Below are 23,953 nucleotides of genomic sequence, written 5' to 3' on the forward strand. Positions count from 1 at the left end.
GTAAAATGTGTCTTGTGCAAAAAAAGGGTTTTTTTGTTTATTTGTTAATATTTTTTTTTTACATTCTAAGACGTTGTTGCAGAGCAGTTGTGGGGGGAGAGAAGAAGGGGAAAGGAAATAGGGTGGGAGAAGGAGGAAGCGGGGGTACAGTTGAAGCTGCTGGCACCTCCCCTCATTCCTGCACTGGATACGAGGGGGCTTCCAGCAGTGGCTTGGTCATTGCTGGGCTGGATGCAGATGTCAGGGGGGTGTGCCTGAAGCCCTCGGCCCTACTCCACCCTGGCTCTGGAGCCTGTGGCACTTCCTGTAGTAGCCTCGTGGTCATTACTGGGCTGGTTTCGGGTGTTGGGGGGCATGGCTGAGGCCCCCAGCCCTCCCTGCTTGGGAGCCCAGGGGGCTTCTGGTCCTTCTAGGTGTTATAGGTGTTCTTCGGTGGTGTTAGACCTTTACTAGTTAATATCAAACTTTGTCTCTGATCTGTTGGTATTTTGTTTTTTCTTTCAGTTCTGTGTTGGATTATTTGCTGTTCCCACCACTTAAACTCTGCACTGGAACTAATTTGTTGTCCTTTGCTTACTTCTAAAGTTGGGGAACTTCCTGTGGGGACCAGCACTTGAACCCTGTAGAACAGCTAAATTGCTGCTTTGCTGCTGTTGCCCTGGGGAAGGCTCAGGTTTTAATTGTTGACTTCTGGGTCTTGTGAGGTCTGGTACACCTGGGTTGTGTGGAAACTCTGGTCTGGGCCTGAGTCTTTTCTGCTCCACCCCCTGCAGATCTGTATTCCTGACCAGCCTTCACTGAGTGGTCCTGTGCTGACTGGGGGGCAGATCAGCTGCCTGTGCTGTGCCCCAGTTTTCTCCCAGTGGACTCATCTCCCCACTGCCTGCCCTCCAAACACTTCCCATGGGACAGGCCATGCACCGGTCCCTTGCAATGACTCGCTGGCCTCTGAGGGGCTCCTTTTTTCAGTTGTTTTGTCTCCATGCTCCTATGTGGGTCCACGAGAACGCTGTTAGTGGTCTTGCTGTCCTGGGGGCCACCAAGGCCCTCTTCTCCCCTGCAGCCTCCAAGCAACTTCATACAAAGGGCACAGCTGTGGCTTTTGCCAGCTCCTGCTCCAGCCTGGAAGTGGCCGGGATTCGTAATGGTGGGAGCGATGCTTTCATTCTCTCATTGTGGCTTCTCCTGCTTTCATGAACTCCATGGGTCTGTTTTCCTCTTTCCCTGAGTTCTAGTGGCCCCAGCTTGGCTGCTGTTGCTTTTTAATAGTTGTAAATTGGTTGATTTATGGGAGAGAGTGACACTGGGGACCATCTATTCTGCCATTGTGACCCCCTATTGTGCAAAAAAATTTTGAACTGAATCTTGAGGGAAGTTTAGAGTTGGGTTTGGATAATAACTTTTATGTAAAGTTGCTTGTGAATTACAGTATTTACTGCAGTACATTCCAGGTCTGAGCATTTTGAGTCTAAAACAGCTAATTAAGCATACAAGTAGACATCAGTTATAATATAAATCAACCAATGTGTTTTTGTTTTATAGCAAAAAGTCTTCATAGTTATGTCCCAAGGTGTGGGAAAGTGTGAACTCTAGCATCAGAACTCTTTGCTCTAGGATCAAGAGACTCTGAGGACTGGAAAGCTGCAGAGATGACATGCTGGGTTTTAAAACCTGTTTGGAATTGTCTCCTGGCAGATCAATCCCCAGACATTGCTGAGGGCTCACCAACAACCAGCCAAGTGGCAGGGACCTATTTTTTCAATGGGGAAAGACAAGGGAATTAAATTTCAGAAGCCAAAATAAATTGGAGATGCCAAGGAAACATTTACAAAAAAGTAACATGAATTCTTCCATTACCATTACAGAGTAAGGCCTACAGCAGACTCACACTTCATTTTTTTAGAATTAGGAGCACAAAACTTCAGAATAGAAAACTGGACAGTCAGATCAAGAAAGTAAGAGGACATTAAATTGAGGAACTGTAAAAAACAGGAAAGAGATGGATAGATGTTTGTGGCAAGCTTCAGGGGTATATAGAGTATTTTTGTAAAGTAAGGCAAATCGAAACTAAAGCCAAAATGTTTCGTTATTTTAGTCATACTAAGTTTCCATTTACATTGTCAGAGCTAGGGCTCAGGCCCTTCAAACCCATTGTACAGACTTGGTCCCCAGACCCCTCACACGCAGGTCCATGCTAGGTAATTGGGAAAGATTCCAGGAGCTGTTGGCAGACGACAGGAGCTCAGTCCTCAGCAGCAGCAGCAGCTTACAGGGCCAGGAGCTTACAGGTCTGGCGGTGGCAGTGGCCGTGGCCTTGCGGAGGGTCCCGGGGGCACTAGCAGCAACAGCCTCCAGCAGCAGTAGGGGCCTCCCCAGGGTCCCCCCAGGGGCATCCCGGGGGTTGGGGGCAGACGCCGTGGATCAGAGCCATTCATCCTTTATACTTAAGTCCATAGCCCAGGACACGTGGGTGCACACGCACAATTACAATAACCAAGGAACACCTGAGTGCACGTGCATATTTACATCAAATGCTCGGCAAGATTCTGAACATCTGAGGGGCCCTGAACATTTTCCTATATTTTCCCAACAATTTTTAAAAATAATATATCTTGGATATGAGTAAATATTTAACAACTAAAAAGCAAGGAAACGTTCACTGGAATAAACAATTATTACTTAAAGCTTGCACATCATTTAAAATCCACTTTTTTTTTTTTTTTTTTTTTTTAAAAAGATGACCGGTAAGGGGATCTTAACCCTTGGCTTGGTGTTGTCAGCACCACGCTCAGCCAGTGAGCGAACCGGCCATCCCTGTATGGGAACCGAACCCGGGGCCTTGGTGTTATCAGCACCACACTCTCCCGAGTGAGCCACAGGTCGGCCCTAAAATCCACTTTTCTAGTGAATTTTTACCTTCAGAACATCATCAGAAGGCTATTTGTCCTGGGATTTTTTTTTTTTCCTTTCTCAACCTTAATTTGGACAGTAAGACACAATCAAATTAGAATCTCTTTTATCAGTAACTAACAAATTAAAACAGAAGTTTGTACCAACAGTATCAGACACTGAGTTTTGAAGCAGTGAGACATGAAAGAAGTATTTCATCTATTCTGCCTTCTCCAAAGAAGTCAAACGCAGAGCTCAGAGGCACCATGTTATGCAGAGTTTGTTTTAACTACATTCTTTGTTTGTTCATCTGAGGATGTGTTTTGTTTTACTCCTCCCTGGTGATTTCACAATAATGTTGAGTATAAATAAGTACATCCAGATCCTTGGGGGTGGCGGGGAGGCAGTTTTAATCTACTAAACTCTTGCAGTGGGTGGCAGTCTGCCAGACCCTGCCTATTTCACCCTAACTCTGGCTGAGGCTCCCAGTCCCTCTACGTGTATTTAATGATGTCCACATCTGTGGATATTTAGTAACACATTCAACTTCAGGGTCTCTACAAAAGGCCTAGAGCCATAAGTGATTTTACTTACATGAACCCAGATGCAACGACTCCAGTTGCTTTAACAAGTAGACCTGATTGGAGAGAAAGATTTTTGAATTTAGAGCGACAGACCTTCCACATAAGACAGAACTGGTAGAGGGGCTGGTTGGCAAACCAGAATGACCCATATGCACAAATGGTGTTCTGATGCTGGGAATGCTGAGTTGAAAACAGCCTCTCTGGAGGAAAATAATTTCAGGTAAACTATGACTCTCTTCTCATTGCCTTGTTATAGGGTCTCTCAACCCCAGCACAGCTGACATTTTGGGCCGGGCAATTCTTTGTTGTGGGAGGTTGTGCATTGTAGGATGTTTAGCAGTATCCGTGGCCTCTACCCACTAGATGCCAGTAGCACCCCATCTAGTTGTGACAACCAAAAATGCCTCCAGACATTGCCAAATGTCACCTGGGAAGCAAATGTCACCTGAGAACCACTGGTTTATTAGATATTTTGTGTAAAAATAATGGTACTTGACTTTCCCCTGTCTTCAAAGAGAATGGAACATTCTTTGTCTTGTTTGCCCTAGGCTTTCCAGCAGGGTCAGCCAAAATAAAACTTGAGAGGGAACCTGTTTCCATCCAGGACTGTACCCAATCCTGATCAAGCTCTTCTTCAACATTTTCTTACCCTTTCTAAAATTCATTTCTCCCTACTAATCTCTCCCCATAGATTGAGCATTGCAGGCATCCCAAAATGCTTAAAAGGAAATAACTAAGAGGAAATCTTGAACTCTTTCAGGTGAAAAGAACCCAAATGAAGCAGAAACTTCCCCAGGTCTTTTACGGGGGCTCTTCAAAAAGTTCATGGAAAGACTCACATTACCTTTTAATAAATTCCATTTTTGCATAAACTTTTTGTGATATATGATTTTTAATTAAACATGTAAAGTTTTTTTTAGACATAATGCTATTGCTTGTATTTTATTTTGTTTTGTTTTGTGGCTGGCCACTACAGGCCTACGAACTACGAACTTTTTGAAGTACCCATTTTTCTTAAAACAGGCTGAGTTCAGCACCGCCCCCTGCGTCCCCCCACCCCTAACACACACAAAACTAGTGGAGGAATTAACTCATCAGCCTGACGGGGGAATTATGTGTGGGGTCATTTGTTCTTTGGGAAGTTCCCAGAAGCATATATTGTAGCTGTGCAGAGCACTCTAGGTGGAAAACTGAAGGGCACAGATCTGGAGATGACAGTTTGGCGGCCACTCTGACTAGTGAGCCCGCTGACAAAGCCTGGAGAGCCAGATCAAAGCCCAGCGCTGCTGGGTCAGCCTTTCCTGAGTCGACTCTGATACCTGTCAGGAGCCAGGGCCTGGCCTCACGCTCCTGAACCAAGGAGCCCTTTGTAATCTTTGGTGCAGGGGCATCCATGGCAGTTTCACAACAGTCCATAGGGAGAGACAATGCCATCGCCACTCCATCGTCACTGTGTGGGGAAAGAATGGACTGGTGAGAAAGACCTTGGCAGTTTAAAGACATGGTCTAAATAAAGAAACCTGATTTATGCCACTTGGGATTTTAAATCAATTAAGGCAAATGACATCTCTCAGAAGGCTCACTTGAGTTCCTGACTAGGTGGATCAAGTAGGGATAAGTGGCAGCGTTGCCAACTGGCTGGAGTTGGAGGAGGCAATGAGAGGGAAAGATGAAAAGATGGAATTCGTGCCATCAGAAGATGGCTGGCCTCCGTCAAGGAGGCCAAAAACAGTTCCCAGTGGAGGGAAGCAAGTCGGTTTTCATTCTTTCTGCTTCTGGAGAGAAAGGAGTGCAGGTGGTGGAATCCCCAGTTCTGTGATGGAGCTGAGTGGGCTGAGTTCTACCAGCCTTCGAACGCTGGAGCTGAGTTGAGCCAATCTCAAGGCAATGGCTGTGGAACGGGAAGAGTAAAGAAGAAAGTGAGAAGACAGCACAAAGGAAAGGACTGACAATTTGCTGAATGGCTGGAAAACCAGCTTCATGCTAAAAAAAAAACAAACAAAAAACCCCGTAAAAACATCAAGCTGTTCCCTGTTGTAGTTAGTTACACTTCTGCCCTAGGGAGACTTCTGGAAGCAAAAGAAGAGAGAAGCCCATAACGTAATCAGAAGCAGGCCACCTCCAACACAGTTATTCTAGCTGTGGCTTTAATTTGGCTAACAAACCCTGGTTCTGGTTCAAATAAGCTGGCTCAGCTGTTTACATAGGTCTTCTACTTCTGTTTCAACAGCTGCATGTTGACACAGCAGCTCTAATATATGCAGGAAACTGGCAGAGGGAAGACAGTTGTCTGCTAAGAATCAGGAGGCCTGGGGACAGGTTACTCACGTGACTTGAATGATCATTTTACCTCTCTCGACCTTAACTTGTGTATCTATGAAATGGAAAAAAATTTTTGAATAGAATTAATAGGGAGCAACTTTTTTTTTTTAATAAAGACCAACTCAGAAAAAATTAAAAATACGTATAGACTTTTTAATTTTTATTGAGAAAAGCAACGCAGACGCAGCTTTTAAATCTTTCACCCTGAAATTAGATTTGGGGCTTCAGGTTGCCCATCATTGAACTAGACATTGGCTAGTTTTCCCTTCAGGTTAATTAAGGTCTTGGTTCTCTGATATTAATGACTTCTGTTGACTGCTTCCTCATACCGTTTCTAGTCAATTCTTTCATTAACAACATCACCAGAAGGCTATTTGGCTACAGTGTTTTCCATTCTCAACCTTGAAAAACTGTTGGATACAAATAGTATTGTCCTATTTATTTACATACACAGGCCTTAAAGACTAGTTCAGCAATGACTAAGGAACAAAATCAATAAATATTAATAATTCGATGACTAAAGAACAGAATCAATAAATATTAATAATTCAGCAGCTAAAGTAATGGTTTTTGGAAAAAGAGTCAGCAAATTATGGCGGGTTACAAAAAGCCAATCAATTGATTAGGGCTGGAACTTCAAATATCCAGACATGTCTTTAAATGAAATGCTCTTACAACGTGTACTGGAAAACAAAACCGTTGCCAACGAATGTAGGAGGAGCCACTGACATTTCGTCATGTAAAATCTGCTCACCTGATCAATCTTGCTTTACAACTCTTCCGAAGTAAAAAAGTAGACAAAGGCAGGTTACAGGGTATGATCCCAGGAAATCAAAAGAGATGGCAAAAGCAACCGCACTGTAAAACGTTTCCTTATTTAGCCTTTGGAAAAAGTCTGGCAGTTCCTTAAAAAGGTTAAATATAGAGTTACCATATGACTCAGAAATTCCATTCCCAGTATATACCATGCATCCACACAAAAACCTGTACACAAATGTTCTGTACAATATTATTCGTAATAGCCCCAAAGTGAAAACAACTCAAATATCTGTCAACTGATGAATAGATAAACAAAGTGCGGTATATCCATAAAATAGAATATTATTTGTTCATAAAAAGAAATGAAGTACCAATATGTGTTACAACTCGAATGAACCTTGAAAACATCATGCTAACTAAAATAAGCCAGACAGAAAGGGCCACATATCGTATGATTCCATCGTATGAAATGTCTAGAATGGGGAAATCTGTGAGATAGAAGGTAGATCAGTGGTTGCCTAGGGAGGGATGAGTTGGGGATAAAATGGGGTGACATCTAATAGGTACAAGATTTCTTTATGCAGTGACAAAAAATATTCTAAAACTGATTTGTGCTGATGGTTGTGCAACTCTGTGAATATATTAAAAACCACTGTACACTGTGCATGAGTGTATTGTATGATATGTGAATTGTATCTCAATAAAGCTGTTAAACATTTTTTTAAAGCTGTTATTTTGTTAATTTTGTTTAAAAACTAAAACAAAACAAAAAAAACCCTGTCCATCTGTGGTGCGGCAGCATTGGCCCAGGCAGCAGATTTTGCACTTTCTGAATGGGTCTGTTTTCCTCGGGCAATAGTGCAATTGCATAGTGTGTGTGTGTGGGCGTGTATCACCCACAAGCCTACCACCTCAAAACTTGCAGAATGCTAGAACATTCTATCAAATTATGCTATAACATGATACGGATGTTACTTTAAAACTGTCATTCGTCCCTTAAACTTGCTTCCAGCCTGGGGATTCACAAGCCATTTCTTTTTTATTTATTTATTTATTTATTATTTTTTAAATTTTATTTTGTCGATATACAATGTGGTTGATTGTTGTGGCCCATCACCGAAACCTCCCTCCCTCTTCCCTCTCCTCCCTCCCACCCAACAATGTCCTTTCTGTTTGCTTGTCATATCAACTTCAAGTAATTGTGGTTGTTATGTCTTCTTCCCCTCCCCCCATTTGTGTGTGTGTGTGTGTGTGTGTGTGTGTGTGTGTGTGTGTGTGTGAATTTATTTATTTATTTTTAGCTCCCACCAATAAGTGAGAACATGTGGTATTTCTCTTTCTGTGCCTGACTTGTTTCACTTAATATAATTCTCTCAAGGTCCATCCATGTTGTTGCAAATGGCAGTATTTCATTCGTTTTTATAGCTGAGTAGTATTCCATCGTGTAGATGTACCACATTTTCCGTATCCACTCATCTGATGATGGACATTTGGGCTGGTTCCAACTCTTGGCTATTGTAAAGAGTGCTGCGATGAACATTGGGGAACAGGTGTACCTTCGACTTGATGATTTCCATTCCTCTGGGTATATTCCCAGCAGTGGGATAGCTGGGTCATACGGCAGATCTATCTGCAATTGTTTGAGGAACCTCCATACCATTTTCCATAGAGGCTGCACCATTTTGCAGTCCCACCAACAATGTATGAGAGTTCCTTTTTCTCCGCAGCCTCGCCAGCATTTATCGTTCATAGTCTTTTGGATTTTAGCCATCCTAACTGGGGTTAGATGGTATCTCAATGTGGTTTTGATTTGCATTTCCCGGATGCTGAGTGATGTTGAGCATTTTTTCATATGTCTGTTGGCCATTTGTATATCTTCCTTAGAGAAATGCCTACTTAGCTCTTTTGCCCATTTTTTAATTGGGTTGCTTGTTTTTCTCTTGTAAATTTGTTTGAGTTCCTTGTATATTCTGGATATTAATCCTTTGTCGGATGTGTATTTTGCAAATATTTTCTCCCACTCTGTTGGTTGTCTTTTAACTCTGTTAATTGTTTCTTTTGCTGTGCAGAAGCTTTTTAGTTTGATATAATCCCATTTGTTTATTTTTCCTTTGGTTGCCCGTGCTTTTGGGGTCGTATTCATGAAGTCTGTGCCCAGTCCTATTTCCTGAAGTGTTTCTCCTATGTTTTCTTTAAGAAGTTTTATTGTTTCAGGGTGTATATTTAAATCCTTAATCCATTTTGAGTTGATTCACAAACCTTTTCTAAATCATACATAAATCTGCCACTTAGGGAACAGATCAGTTATAAAAATGTTCTGTCTAAAAAGTTGGTTGGCTATATTACAAATTGATCATGAGATGACACACTTTCTGCTCAGATTTAACCATCACACATTCTAAGCCTTCAGGAGTGTCCATTTCTAGACTTTGCCTGTCCACGTGAAAGGTAACAAACCCATATTTGTGGAGTCTCTGATCTAAACAGTCTTCCACAGTGTCTTTTTATTTTCAGTCCTCATATATGGATCTATACCAAAAGTGTTTTGTGGTAATACTATCTACTTGTTCTATCTTGATTCTAGAAAGTTATTCACTGTGTGACCAGATAGTCTAAGCATGACTTTTAAATTTTTTCTCGAGGGCCTCACGCCCCCCCCCCCCCAGCCAGGCGAGCAACAGAGCCAGTTGCAAGGGGGGCCTGAGACAGGAGCGCCGCCTGCCCCTTCCCCTCACAGCGACATCCAAGAAGGTACTTAAAAGCCACATGTGTTTCTTTGGGGTGTGTGACTTATTTGCTTGTGTAATTCACCAAATTTCTGCTTAGATTTTTCTAATTCATTTTTAAGAATTCTTTATGCATTAAGGATGTTAATCTTTGAGTGTTAAATTTGTTCCTTATCAATTGACTTAAATATATATATATATATATATGATACAATCCCTCTTACATAAAGTTCAAGAAAAGACTAAAGTACATGTATTGTTTTAGAATGTATACATAGGTGGTAAAACTATAAAGAAAATAAAATTTTTCTCACAAAAATCAAGATAGTCATTACTCAGAGAGGGGGTGGAAGGTGTCATTGGTAAGAGTGACCTGGGTGGCTTCTTGAGTGCTTCTACTTTTTCTTGCCTGGATAGTGGTTCCACAATGCTCAAATTATAACTTTTTAAAATTGTACTTTCATGTTTTCTAATATTTCTGGCTTTTGTCTATGTTTATATTTCACACTAAAATCACTTTAAAAAATAAATTCTTTCTTGAAAGAAAAGAAGGAAGCTAAAATAGCTTTACTTACTTATTTTTTATTTTATTTTATTTTTGACCGGTAAGGGGATCGCAACCCTTGGCACGGTGTTGTCCACACCACACTCAGCCAGTGAGTGCACCGGCCATCCCTATATAGGATCCGAACCCGGGGCCTCGGCGCTACCAGCACCGCACTCTCCAGAGTGAACCACGGGGCCGGCCCAATTTTTTAATTTTTTAAAAAGATGACCGGTAAGGGGATCTTAACCCTTGACTTGGTGTTGTCAGCACCACGCTCTCCCAAGTGAGCCATGGGCCGGGCCTAAAGCTGCTTTAAACACAGCTAGTAAACTAACATACTGTTGCCTGTTCTAATAGTTATTTTATGAAATTACCTTTGAAATATGGTATCTTCATACCCAGAAACTAGTACTAGCTCACTGGGATGATCAGTCTTAAATTTTATAATGGCCTTTGGCCAAAAGAAATCAAATCCTCTCTGGTCTGAATTGAGTTGCATCTGGTATTTTAATTCTGGGCAAGATACATAACCTGTGCCTATTCATATGTAGAATGAGGATAAACGATAGTAGCCACCTCACCGAGTATTTAGTACTCAGATAAATGTTGGGAGAATTAAGTGTTAATTGTATAAATAAAGTGTTATTAATTGTATAAAAAGTTAATTTTATTTGTATAAAAATTAATTGTATAAATAAAGTTATACAGAGCCTAGCACATAGGAAGCACTCAATAAATTTTAACTGTTACTATGTGTGCTTATCAACTTCACAAACTGCCGGGGACAGGAGGACGATTTACTTTCCGCCGGAATCCTTGTACAAGGAACCTGGACTTGGTCCCTGAGAGCAAACAGAGCATCGAGGACAGCACCATGCCTCAGCAGTGGGTTTCAATTCAAACAGATCAAGACCATTTTCTTCCTCCCCGGGTGGGGCCACTAGAGCCATGAGGAGCTTAGTTCCTGATGCTGAAGAACCCAAATCCAGTAGCTGGTCTCAATTTCCCCTAAATATACACATTCCAAAGTTCTGGAATGAATTACTGGATCTCACTTTCAGGTGATCCAGGGTAGTGGTGATGAGTCAAGGCCTTTGGAAGTGGGACCCTGCACCCAGGATGAAATAAATCCCTTAGCAGAGAAACCTATGATAGCTTTCTTGAACATTCCTTGGTGCTATAACTTTCCCTGTTTAGACTTTCTTTAACTATAACCTGCAACCTTGCTGACTGTGTTTCTGGATTTCCAGAGTCTGTTCAGTCTTGTTCTGCTATGACTTGCTTGCCTTGATTGCTTAGTTTGGTAGTGATCCTGCTTGTCTGCCCTGAAATTCCAATTTGATCCCATAGAGCAACGCCTGCTGACCTGTGGTCTGGTAACTAATGTTCAGTTTTGGCCAACTCTGGGTCTATCTGGTTCTGTGCTGATATTGTGCCTTCATTGATGTGCTCAACTCTACCTGTTCCCCTGTGGACCCCTTATAAGTTTTCCTATCCTTGCTAGAACTCCTGGTCAACTCAAGACAGAGCAATTTCCTTCTCTAAAGGGAAAATATAAGTACAGAGAAACCAAATTATTTGTTTAGGGAAACAAAGAAAGAGCTACAAATTTAGCTGGGCCAGAATAAGAAACTTCAGATCACATGGCATCTAAAATATAGTAATCATGTCGTAGCACCAAGATGAATGGTTCAGATTGCCACACTGGCCAGCCAGCAAAACAATAACAACAACAACAATAAAATGAAATAGAACAAAGTAAAAATTTAGTAATCAAGACTTCATTCTTAAATAAAATGTTGCTTTAGTAAAACATTGCACATATATATTTTTCCTTTCAAAGATGTTATGAGCAGGATAGTTGGTGTGAATGATAATATATTGTATACTATATATTAGTAGCAAAAACAAGGACTTTCAAATAAATAGACTTTGGCTTTTTTTTTTTTTTTTTTTTTGAGGACATATTCTGCAAATAAGCTGAGACTGAAGAACAGGCAAAGAGGAGTCGGCTTTTCCTTTCAAAATGTGTTCTTGGTTGGGTTGGGATAGAGAAAGGAGTCATATTTACCCTCCAGGAATCAAAAGTAACATTGGAGTGACCTCTGGAGAGAGAAATTCTGGCCCTCTCCTTGCCATTTTGCCCAGGATTTCAGAGCTTAACTGAAGCATACGACAGCACCATCACAGAGTCACCCTTTAGACATGTGAGGACCCCGCAGGGCAGGTGTGGAACCAACCGAATATTCTGGGGAAAGCAGAGCTGGGCTGATAAGGAGGAAGATGTAATGTGCTAGAGAAGAGATTGACTATGCCTGAATGTTCTGACCTTGTAGCATATCTGGATCATTGCAGCCATTCAGAAATCCAAGTAAATATAATGACCGTGTATGTATAGTCGAAAAATACCAGAAGCAGAATTACCCCACTAGCCACCTATTAATTATTCTTTAAGTTGGCCCTCCGTTATTGAGTGTGCCTTAACTAAAGATTCAAATATAATTGAAGCCATTTATACATTGCTTGGCATATAGTTTGTATCTGTAACCCACTAAAAACTCCTCCTTAATGTGTCCTTCTTTCCCTGTCAAATCCACTGCTCCTTTCACCTTTTTTTTGGTAAGGATGAGCACAGGTAGAAAATTCTCAGTTGGGATCTCCGGACTGGGCTTGTGAGCTGGCTCTACCTGGAAGTCTTGCTTTTATATATCTGACAGAAGAAGTAAGTCTTCAGGGAAAATCCAAACAACCCAAATCTAGCAGTCAAGGTGTTTTCAAGTGGCCTCGTTAGCTTTTCAAAAACATCACCCAATACAACTAGAATTGCAAAAGGGAGAGGGGTCACCTGAGCTGACTTTAGCACTTCTGGCTTCAAAATAGGCTGGCAGAAGACTCTAGTTCTCCTCCATCCCCGGCACAGTCATTGACTTTAGATACTGAAGACTCTGCATCCCTTACAAAGACTTCTTGTGTGGCTGGCCCAGGACCCGGGAGAGGCAGTAGGGGATGAGACTGACTGATGCCAGGGGCACTGCCGCACTCTTGCAGAAGGACAGGACATAGAAGATCAGCTCGATTCGGGATGGGGGTTTCAAAGAGTCAAAGAGGTGCAGGAGGACGAGGGAGACCACAATGCAGCTGAGGCGGAACGGGGGCCACTTGCTGAGTTTGCCTTTGCAGCTCTCCCTGTACATGCTGGAGTTGAGAGCCAGCCCCAGGCCAAAGAGGGTCCCCAAGTTTTTGAGGAGGCTGGCAAAGGGTGTGGTGTCAATGTGGACCCACTCGGGCCGCTCGCACCATCTCTTGGCTTTCTCTAGAGTCCACAGGAGGTCTACGCCCAGCCCCTTTAGCAGCAGGTAAAATCCAATGGCAGAGCTGAACAGGAAGAAGGTGATGAGAATGTATTTCTGGAGACTGGCATTGTAGATGCTCCGGATGTGACGGAAAGTCTCAGCGACAGCGATGCCTGAGCAGAAGAAAGAATGTGAGGAGCAAGGAAGATTCTGGACCTTCACTACAGGTGGGTGTGGAGTAATGGGTGACATGCCATTCATCCTACCATTGAATCACAGACACCAGACCGGAAGGCCATCTGTTTTATTCCCATGGGTGACTCCAGCCTGTCTTCAACAATGGGTTCCTTCATGTGGAAGAACCATACTACGTACACCCTCTCACCGCACGCAAGTTTCCTGGCAGGGGTCTTCCTGTCTCTCCTTGAATACCTGCAGCAGCAGAGAGCTCACTCCCACTAGAACAGCCCATTTCATCTTTAAATGGATTTGATTGCTAAATAGTTCTTCCTCGTGCTGAGCTGAAATCTATCCTCTTCTAATGCCATCCATTGGTCTCAGTTCTTTCCATGGGAGTTAGTTAGCTGTGAATCTAGTCCCTTTGTCACACGTTTGAAGACAGTTATTCTCCTCTCTAACCTAAACATTCCCAGGTTTTTCACGTGGCGTGGCTTCCAGGCTCCTCCGTAAGCATGGAAGCAGTACTAAATGCTGTGTTACTTTTGTGGTTACCCTGAGACCATTATCTCCCTTGTTCTCAACATTATTCTTTGAATGTGACTGTGTTTTGCTCTTACAGACCTCAGAGGAAAAATTCCACAACTTTCATAAGGTCTTATATGCCAGTGCCTCCCACAAAATCAAGACGTTCTTTCTTACACTCAACCTAAATCTTCTCTGCCTCTTACTAACTAGGTCTAAGAAAACACAGATATTCAAAACTCTGACCCTATAAAAGAGATCAACTGCCAATACCTATTAGGTTTGCAGATGAATGTACTGTCTTCAAAAAGCTCTCCTAAGATACCATGTTAATTCGTTAATTTTACAGATTCCCTGAAAACTAAATTAGGGCCTACTTCCAACTGAAGCTTAGTGAGAAATAAAGAATGTAAAAAGCTCAGAGATTTCAAGCTAATTCAATCGGGTGAGTTATTTTGATGTATTGCCATTTTTCTGGAACACAGTTAATTGTGTAGGTCTGGACACTTCTTTAGAAATTAATCACTTCCAATCACCACCCTTGCCTTTCAACCCACTGAAATGCTAACAGCATCGATTACACACAGGACATTATTAGAAGGCTGGGGTTTTGTCCTGACTGGGGAGAAATGGGAAGGGGGTGGGGGGAAGGGAGAGAGTCTGAGCAGCTGATACCTGAAAAGACTCCAGCCACCACCTGGTGGGGAAAATGAGCAGCCAGGTAGATTCGTGACAGACAGACATTCAGCTGCACAGCCCAGAATCCCAGCCATAAAGTGACGTTCAAGCACCTGCAACGGAAGAGGTAACCATAACAGAACCCAGATGCAGATCTGTCAGCACAAAAACAGCCCCACCAGGAATGTTGGAGCCTGGCAAATTTAGGTGCCATCCGTGGGATTTTTGTAAATTGAAGCCCCTCCTTGAAGGCTCAAAGGTGCCTGCAGCATGTGGTGAACCCTCGCCTGTATGAACTTTAAACTCCCTATTTTATCTGTTTGATGGTTAAGGATTTGCACAGTAGCTGCATACGCAGGATTCCCTGTAGTAGGAATGTCTTATGTTTCTCTGTTTATTTTACCTGGATGGGGCGACTCTGTGGTTGGTACAGAATTGGGTTTTTATTTAAGCCCTGCCACTATCTCACCAATTAATCTCTAGAAGCCCCTTTATGGTGTTAGACCTTGTTTCCTTATCTGTAAAATAAAGGGTTGCACTAGTGGGTCTCTTCCAGCCCCGACATTCTGTGACTCTAATGTCAGCAGAACTGCCACAACTCTTATCAGTGCCCACCCAAGGTGCGGGAATGGCCCAGGGGAATGTGAGGAAGAGCAGGTGCTGAGTCGTCTACGGAGAGAGCCATCTCCAACCCCTCTCCACCCACACCCCCGTGGTGAGTTCTTACCGAAATCTGTAGGTTGGCTTTTTCTTTCCCCGAAAGATAGAGAGGGTGGATGTGACCATCACGTAGTATACACCTGCTGTACCCATGGCATGGCCAGAGGGACTCCCTGAAGGGCAGGAAGGAGGTGAATGGACTAAAGGCGTAAAGGTCTCCATCTGGGAGACTTCCAGGAGCAACATCTACCCAGCCATTCAGCCAGCCAGCCATCCATTTATCCATCACTCATTTATTTAAAAAATATCTATTGAGCTCCCACTATGTGCTGAGCATTATGCAAGGCTCTGGGAATACAACGGTGGGTGAAACCAGAGAAGGACCCTGCTCTCGTAGCTGTATTCAGCCTGGAGATGACACAAAGGATCAGCACACTGGATGTAAAGCACACACTGATCTGCCCCCCACCACTTCTCTTCTACTCTCTACCTTGCTCACTCTGCTCCAGCTGCGCTGGCCTCCATGGACATGCGAGGCGTGCTCCCACCTCAGGGCCTTTGCACTGCTATCCTCTCTGACCAGACAGCTCTTCCCCCAGAAAGTTACCGGCCAACTCCCTCACCTCCCTCAAACCTTTCTCAGATATCAGTTTCTCAGTGAGTCCTACTCTGACCATCCTACTTCATGCAGCAATCTGTTCCCATTCCTGATTCTTCAGCCCTGAGGGATAGAGGGTCCTGAGATGTGTCATGCAGACCCCGCTCCTGGACTGAAGGTCTCTTTTCCCAGCTGTTGAAAGTGTGATTGCAGATGGCCCTCAACTCTTAGCCTTCTTTGGTCATTGCCCTGGGCTTGATCAAGGTTATCCTCTCTCCAGTGCCAGCTTGCATCTAATATCTAGTCTGTGTTGGGACATAAAGGCCTGGTCCCCTTGACCCAGCTCAGGGCAACTCTGAAGAGCAGTCCCAGCTTCAGAGCGTCCTGTGGGGTTGGTTGTGGCAGAATCACAGCTGGACTTCTCCATCTGCCCTGTTGGCTGCTGTCCCTTCCCTTGCATGAATATTGAACCCAAGAGTATCTAAACCGTAGTTAAAGTATCTAAAGGTATCTAAAATATCTTAGAGTATCTAAATACTAGATAAAGCCTTTTCTTTCTTTCTCTCTCTCTCTCTCTCTCTCTTTCCTTTCCCTCCTCCCCCTCCAGCTCCTCCTTCTCCTCTTTCTCCTTTATTGTTTATAAATGATTATCTTCTAACATCTGATACACTTTACTTATTTATTATTACTTTTGTACATTGCACTTCCTCCATGTGAATTTCAACTCTACGATGGCAGGGATCATTGTGTCTGTTTTGTACACTGACAAAGGTGTCCCTAGCACCTAGAACAGTATTTGGCACATGCTACATGCTCAATAAATAGCAGCAGAATGAGTGAATATGCTCGAGAATGAACAAATGGGCTGTGACAGCAAATGACTAAGGGATGTTCCCCAGTTTGGGGGCCAGGGAAAGGGTCTCTGAGGAGGAGATGCTGGTATTGAGATATCAGGGTGAGGGAAAAGGGTCGAGTATTCCTATTTTAATACTGAAAAAATAAACCCATCATTTGACTTAACAATACCTACCTGGCTGTAACTATTAAAATGCAGTAAGGATGTGGGATTGGACGGTCAGTTCAGGGGGACACATCCACTGAGCCAGGTCACTGGGAAGGATGGCTGGGGCTCAGCCCTCTACTGCTTTCCCTTCCCTGGACAAAGGGCCATGGTACAATTAGTCTTTCAAGCCCTTTGCCCATGGGAGTGCCCACGCCTCACTGAACTAGCAATTCAGTTTCTGGAAACAGGTAGAATTCCAAAGTGACAGTAATCTAGTCAGGAAGGCCTTGCTGAAGTGACTTCTAATGGATTTGTACCAAACTGAAGGCCATAACAAAAGCACAAAGGAATGGCTTTCCTCATGTCCCCTCAAGGTCAGCTTCAGCCGTAATGAACGATAACAGGTGTCTACGATAAACAAGATTGACCCAGCTTCTGTCTCTACAGGGACTCTCACCTGGGCCAGTCTCACAGGTGACGGGGAACTGCTTTATGAGTGGCACAGAGGTGTTGCTGTAGTAGTCGGTGTCCAGGACCCACCAGTATGGGCGCTGCCCAAAGAGAATCCTGTGGAAAAGCAGAACCAGTGTCTGGAGTTACTGAATGACTGCTTTTGCCCAAGGCACACACTTTGATTAGAGAGAGTAGCTTGAGGAGAAGATCCATGTGTTGCCTCCAGGAAGGGGGACTAGGTGGCTGGGGAGAGGCACGGGAGGGAGACTTTTTATGGCACATTCCTTATATAACTTGCATGTTGAATCATTTAAATGTATTATCTATTCAAACATAAATACTGTAAATAAACCCAAGATCCTGAAGTCCATATTAATGGTAGCCATGTGGCTTTTTTTTAAACGCCAAGAATTTGTGCTGGAAGGATGCATACGGAACTACAGTTTGCAACTTGGTCTTGCATATGGGTTCCCTCTGCTTTTTCTTCAGGCCTCAGAGAGTCTTGTGTTCCCTCTGACATCAGAGAATGCCCCCCAGCCCCAAAGACAAGACCCCCCAGGAGACGTGGCTTCTTATCCTGTAAGAATTGCTCTCTTGAAGGATGTGTATAGCTTCAGGTGCTTATTCTGTATTCTCTTTGCTTTGAGTCAGAATATCTCAGACAAACCACTTCCCCTTTACAAACATTAGCTGTGTTTTTCACTGTGCAGACAGGTGTCAAAGATTAGTCAGGATGCCTCCTTTTTCCTTGAGATAGTGGAATATGAATTTCTCACCAAAATCAGGGACAGCCACTGACTCTAACTTCTACCAACCCAGAGAGAAGCCATGGTTCTTTAGTTGAAATCACATGTTTGGAATAACTCGTTGTCTTTCTATTTTTTAGGGTCTTGCTGCTGAACAGTGGAAGTTACAAATAAAATTTAGTAACTTTTTAAAAATGTTTCAGGAATCTCATCAATATGCTTTGGGCTCCAGAATCCAATAACAATTTTTTTCTATTCTAAAGGATTTTCATTGTTTATAACCAAAGAATATTAGAGCTGGAAGAGATCTCAAGATCTTAAGAACCGTCTAATGGTAGACATAGATGGTATTAGGTATGGTAAAGGCCTTAGAGGGCAGCTATTCCTTCATTTTCTAGGTGAGGAAATAGAGGCTAAACCAGTAATGTGCTAGAGCCAGCTGGCACGGGCTGACAAGAGTTGACAGTTAAATATTCGGGAATTTTCCAAGCCAGAACTATCAGTAGCTTGAAAGTGGCCATAATGGGAATCTTTACGTAATGGACATTGGTAAATGTGAAAGTCAAGGCAATTTTCCCCCAAAGAGTCAGTCTACAGCACTGGATGGAATGTAGCTCTTAAGAGCATTACCTCTGAAGCCAGCCTGTCTGGGCTTAAATCCTGGCTCTGCCATTTACTACAGTGTTGATCTAGTTATTGAACTCAGTGCCTTGGTAACTTCATCTGTGAAACAGTAGTAACTATCCTGCAGAAAAGGACTTAGCACATAGCTTGGCACATATCAAGTGTTTAATAAACATTTTCTATGATTGTTATTTAGCATCCAGACATAATCTAAGTTTATAGACTAAAATAAAAACTTAGAGAGTTTATATGACTTGCCAGGGACATATAGTTTATAGGTAGCTGAACAAAGGATGGAGCTCAGTTCTCTGGATTACTTTTCATTACCACTTATAACAGGTTTTTGAATTATCTGTTTCCTTTTTTCATACATCATCTCTCTTCTTTCATACATCTATCTTTGTGTTACCTATTCTGCTTCAAAGTAATAAAACTGTGTCTCCTTGTTTAAAATCTGTGACTCAGACTTTTCACTAAATTCAACTGTCCTTCCGGCCCTTTAATCCATATGAAATAGGCTTTCCTGTATTTTCAACTCACTGACGGGATTTTCTCTATCTCCCCTCTTTATGTAGATAATCCAAAGTCAAGGGGGGAGTAGCCTGTGTCTTCCTGAATAGCATGGGGAAAGCAACTTCCAGTGGACAGACATTTCCAGAAAGAATGCCAGCCTCTTTCCTTGCTGATCTCCTCTCTGTATGTTTCTTACCACTTAAAGACGAGGTTAAGCCAGTCTCCAATCACAGCTACCCAGAGGAGTTTGATGCCCACAGCTTCTCGAAGATGAAACCAGATGGGGAAGAGGACATAGAAGGCATTCCTGAGGTCTGCAAATATGGACACCAAGATAAACCAGTCCTGGGAGTCTCGGTAGTTCACCTGGAGGTAGTGAGTTGACTGGATCCCAAAGTCATGCAGAGCGTTCATTCCCTCCTCCATCCTCATTCCCTTGGCACCCAGAGGCTGTCCGAAGAGCCCTTGACGTTATTCAAGCTTGGTGGTGATTGCTCTGCTATCAGTCTGTGCCTTACCCCTGTTTTATACACCCTGTATCTAGTTTGCAGGTCAACCCAGCCCTGATCTTTGGACTCAAAAACCACTTTTGTCTAAAATCTATTGATCAAAGGTACATCAACAGTAGGTTGATGCAAACATATTCAGGGTGATTTACGTAAAATAGAAGAGCAGGCACACAGAAACAGCCTGACCAGCCATGCACTCAGCAGGGCCAATTATTAACTTTGGCACGCTGCTTGACAGTGCAAGGGGCTGCCCTCCTGGTCCCTGAAACCATGCCAGAGACACAGAGCAGAGTCTAAATCCACCATGATTCTTGTAAATGTGTCTGATTTCCTAAGTCTGCAACTTTTCTTATTTAGGGACAAAGAAAAGTCTTGGTGCTCTAGCTATGCAAGTTTTAAGGTATTGATTTTTAAATATAGCAAGTTCTACTGTACTGGGGACTGTCAACTTGCTGATCCTTCCTTAACCGCATTAGTGTCTAGGGTCTGCCTCTGGTTTGGGACTTCAACCCTCTTCCCAGTATTGGTTCCATATCTTTTGGGGTCACAAAGTAATCATTTTTGAATGGAGAGATTGATTCATTTAATGACCTTAAAGTTAGGACCTTTGGAATTTTAATACATGAGTTTAAACACTACAATGAATGTATATTCATGCAACAATGATATGATGCATGTGTGGTTCTGAATGAGAAAACCAGCAAGTGGGTAAGTGAGGACTCTAGAAAAGGAGCTCGAAATGTTTAATTATTTTTGAACAAAGCTTCTGTATCTTGAGTTTTCTTTCATACGCACACACACTCAAACATAGGCACATACCACACATGAGGGGACTTCAAAAAGTTTATGGAAAATGGAATTAAAAGATAAAAATAAAAAATATAAACTGTATTTCTCAACATAAGCTCCATCAAATTCAGGACACTTTTGTAAGTGATGACACCAGCCATTTAGTCCATCCCCAAAGAAATGAAGGTCCTGGGAATTTAACCATGTGCGTGCAGTCTGTTTGACATGACTCACTGAAGAGAAATGGGTGCCCTTTGAAGATTTTTTTTTTTTTTTTTTTTTTTTTTGGTGGCTGGCTAGTAAAGACTTTTTAAGATTAGGAAACAAAAAGAAGTCAGAAGGAGCTAAATCAGGACTGTAAGGTGGATGCCTAATGATTTCCCATTGAAACTCTGGCAGAATTGCCCCTGTTTGATGACAGAGTTGAGCAGGAGCATTGTCATAGTGGAGAAGGACTCTCTGGTGAAGCTTTCCTGGGCAATTTTCTGCTAAAGCTTTGACTGACTTTCTCAAAACATTGTCATAATAAGCAGATGTTATTGTTCTTTGGCCCTCCAAAAAGCAAAATGCCTTGAGCATACCAAAAAACTGTTGCCATGATCTTAGTTCTTGACCTGTCTGCTTTTACTTTGACTGGACCACTTTCACCTCTTGGCAGCCGTGGCTTGATTGTGCTTTGTCTTTGGCATCGTACTGGTAAAGGCATGTTTCATCTTCTGTTACAATTCTTTGAAGAAATGCTCAGGATCTTGATCCCACTTATTTAAAATTTCCATTGAAAACTCTGCTCTTGTTTGTAGCTGATCTGGTACAACAGTTTTGGCATCCAAAGATCAGAAAGTTTGCTCAGCTGTGATTTTTCAGCCAGAATTGTGTAAGCTGAACCAATTGAGATATCTATGGTGTTGACTATTGTTTTTGCTGTTATTCTTTGGTCCTCTTCAATCAAGGCATGAGCAAGATTAATTTTTCCCTTGCAAATTGACGTGGCTGTTCTGCCACTGCAGGTTTCATCATCAGTGTTGTTTGTCCCTTTTTAAAATAAGTTATCCATTTGTAAACTGCTGATTTCTTTGCAGTATTGTCCCCATAAGCTTTTTGTAAAGAATCAGTGATTTCACCATTCTTCTACCCAAGTTTACCATAAATTTGATGTTTGTTCTTGCTTCAATTTTAGCAGAATTCATGTTGTTCTGATAGGGGCTCTTTTTAAACTGATGTCTTATCCTTCTTAGTGCCTCAAACTAGATCCTGTTTAGACATGTTATAATAAGCTAGTATGAATTTATTTTGGTGCAAAAAATTTTTGCAATTCATGCATAGTTTTTTTATAATATGTGTTTTCCATGAACTTTTTGAAGATCCCGTGTGTGTGTGTGTGTGTGTGTGTGTGTGTGTGTGTGTGTGTGTGTGTGTGTGTGTGTGTGTATCAGCTTGCAAGCAGTAGAGAAACCAAAAACCTCACACTTGGGTCTCCTAGGACTCTGAGGGGAGCAGGAGAGTTGCACCTTTCTCTTGGTCCTGGGGGTCTCAGGAGGCAGGACTACACATAGCCTCTGTCAGGTGTCCCTCAGGGAGCAGGGCCGCATGCAGCCCTGCCAAGAGAATGCAGGAAGGTGACTTGCTCAAAGCACGCCTTGAGCTAGGGGCTGCCGCCTGGGGAGGTGGTCAACCACAGACCAGACACAAAGTTCTGGGACATAGCACATGAACTAAGCAAATTTATTGGGGAAAAAGCAGGCATTATATATGTTTCAGCCAGTTAAAAACCCCTCCCATCACCTCCTCGTCTCCTAGGTAACTCAATAGGAAGTCTGTGGTTTGTGGTTAAGCCTTGTAAAATCTTGACAGTGTATTCACATCCTGCTGAGACAGGCAAAATACAGGAGAGCAAGAGTGCCTCCATCTTTAACAGATGGTTTTCTTCATTTTCCTCCAGGGATTGAATTGTGTAATGCATTTTCAAGGATAAGAGCCAGAGGGAATAAAACTTTTTAAAACCCGCCTGAAAGGCCAGCCCATGGCTCACTTGGGAGAGCGTGGTGCTGACAACACCAAGACAAAGATTAAGATCCCCTTACCAGTCATCTTTTTAAAAACAAACAAACAAAAATCTGCCTGAATTTCTCACCAATAAATCCATATTGACATGTAAGTGGTAAGTTGGGGACAGGGAAAAGAAACTCAGAGTTAATGAGTCTATAGCAAATGTTGACAACATTCCATGCTGGAAATGATTAAAATGTCATCCAGGAGGGATGATCTGAAGCCTCACTCTCCCCCATGGGTTTCTACCAGCTCAAGCTGAGTCTAACTGCCCTTGACCACATTGCTTCTGCTGCTGTAAGCAACCTTCTCCTACCACACCTAGCCTGGAGAGCAGGTAATGATGGTGGTAGCCGTGGGTGAGCTGCAGAGGAAGCACATGCTTGCAGTGTATGCTGGTGCGTGGGGTATGTGTGTTCTGCGCTGTCAGGACTGCTGGGCTACAAGTAGTGGGCCTCACCAGAAGAGACAGTTCCTTCCCTCTACCCAGATAAGCCTTCCTAGAAAGTATTGAGTAACTACTGTGATGACCCCCCCGGGGACTGGAGTTTCTATGGTCTGAGGTGAGTTGAGGGCAAATAGGGCAGATCTTCCAACAAAATATCCAAAGGCCGCTGTCTAGGTCTCCGCAGGGCTGCGAGGAACCAGGGTCTCTGAGTTGGGTGGGTTTCTGTCATGTGATGAGCATATGGGGAGCAGATGAAGACCTCTATCTCCTGCGGAACTCAGGGAGAACACCTGTGTTGATAAGGGGTTGAGAGGGAGCTGATATGCCTTTCTGGGCATATGTGTACAGCGGCGGTAGGAGAATCTCTCTGGCAGGCTGCCTGCCAGGCAAGGGGACTCTCTTGGTCAGAGCAACTGTGTGTTACATCATGAGACTACTTGCTGGTCCCCACCTCTCTACCTTCCAGCTCCTTCCTGATTCCTCCAGCAAATTTTTATCATGTGCAAAAAGAAGTGAGGCCCCAAAGGACCTGAGCCTATTAGAAAGCTGGCTGAAGAGAGAAATGGTGGATCCTTAAAGGTCTTGAGGATATACGAGGTGAATACTGTGGACAAAGCATTTGAGTTGCTGGAGGTTTGGCTGAGAATTCACTCATCTGAAGAACTATCTCCGGAGAAGGGATTCCACCATCTCTCTCTAACTCTTGTCATCTTCCCTTTCAAGAAGTTCTCCAGTTTAATTCAACCAACATTTCCTCAGCAAAGCACCATGCCTGGCTCTCTGAAGAATTCAAAGTTAAATCCCAGTTGTCCTCTGGGACCTTGACAGTCTACATTTGCACAACTAACTATGTAAACTGGAGTATCCTCATATGAAAACTGAGTCTCATTTGTGCAGGTATCAGTGAGCTCTCTGTTACTTTGTCCTCAGCAGAGAAGACTCAGTATTTATCAACACCCTCTGGGGAAATGACCAGCCGAGTCTGGGAAGCATGAGACTGGAACATTATTCAGGTCCCTCTTCCTTAAGTGTACTAGCAGGGCGCTCCTTAGGCGTTTTCTCTA

General features: G+C 43.0%; 1 protein-coding gene across 1 annotated transcript; it reads right to left on the reverse strand.

Moving 5' to 3' along the window:
• Positions 1-12,781: 12,781 nt before the first annotated feature.
• G6PC1 (glucose-6-phosphatase catalytic subunit 1) lies at positions 12,782-19,523 on the reverse strand. Its single transcript, XM_063112841.1, has 5 exons — positions 19,294-19,523; positions 17,219-17,328; positions 15,228-15,333; positions 14,498-14,613; positions 12,782-13,293 (listed from the first exon to the last, which is right to left on the reverse strand). Exons 1-5 carry the CDS (start codon positions 19,521-19,523, stop codon positions 12,782-12,784), a joined length of 1,074 nt encoding a protein of 357 aa, XP_062968911.1.
• Positions 19,524-23,953: the final 4,430 nt, after the last annotated feature.

This window comes from Cynocephalus volans, chromosome 10 (assembly GCF_027409185.1).
Source record: "Cynocephalus volans isolate mCynVol1 chromosome 10, mCynVol1.pri, whole genome shotgun sequence".
Classification (NCBI taxonomy): Eukaryota; Metazoa; Chordata; class Mammalia; order Dermoptera; family Cynocephalidae; genus Cynocephalus; species Cynocephalus volans.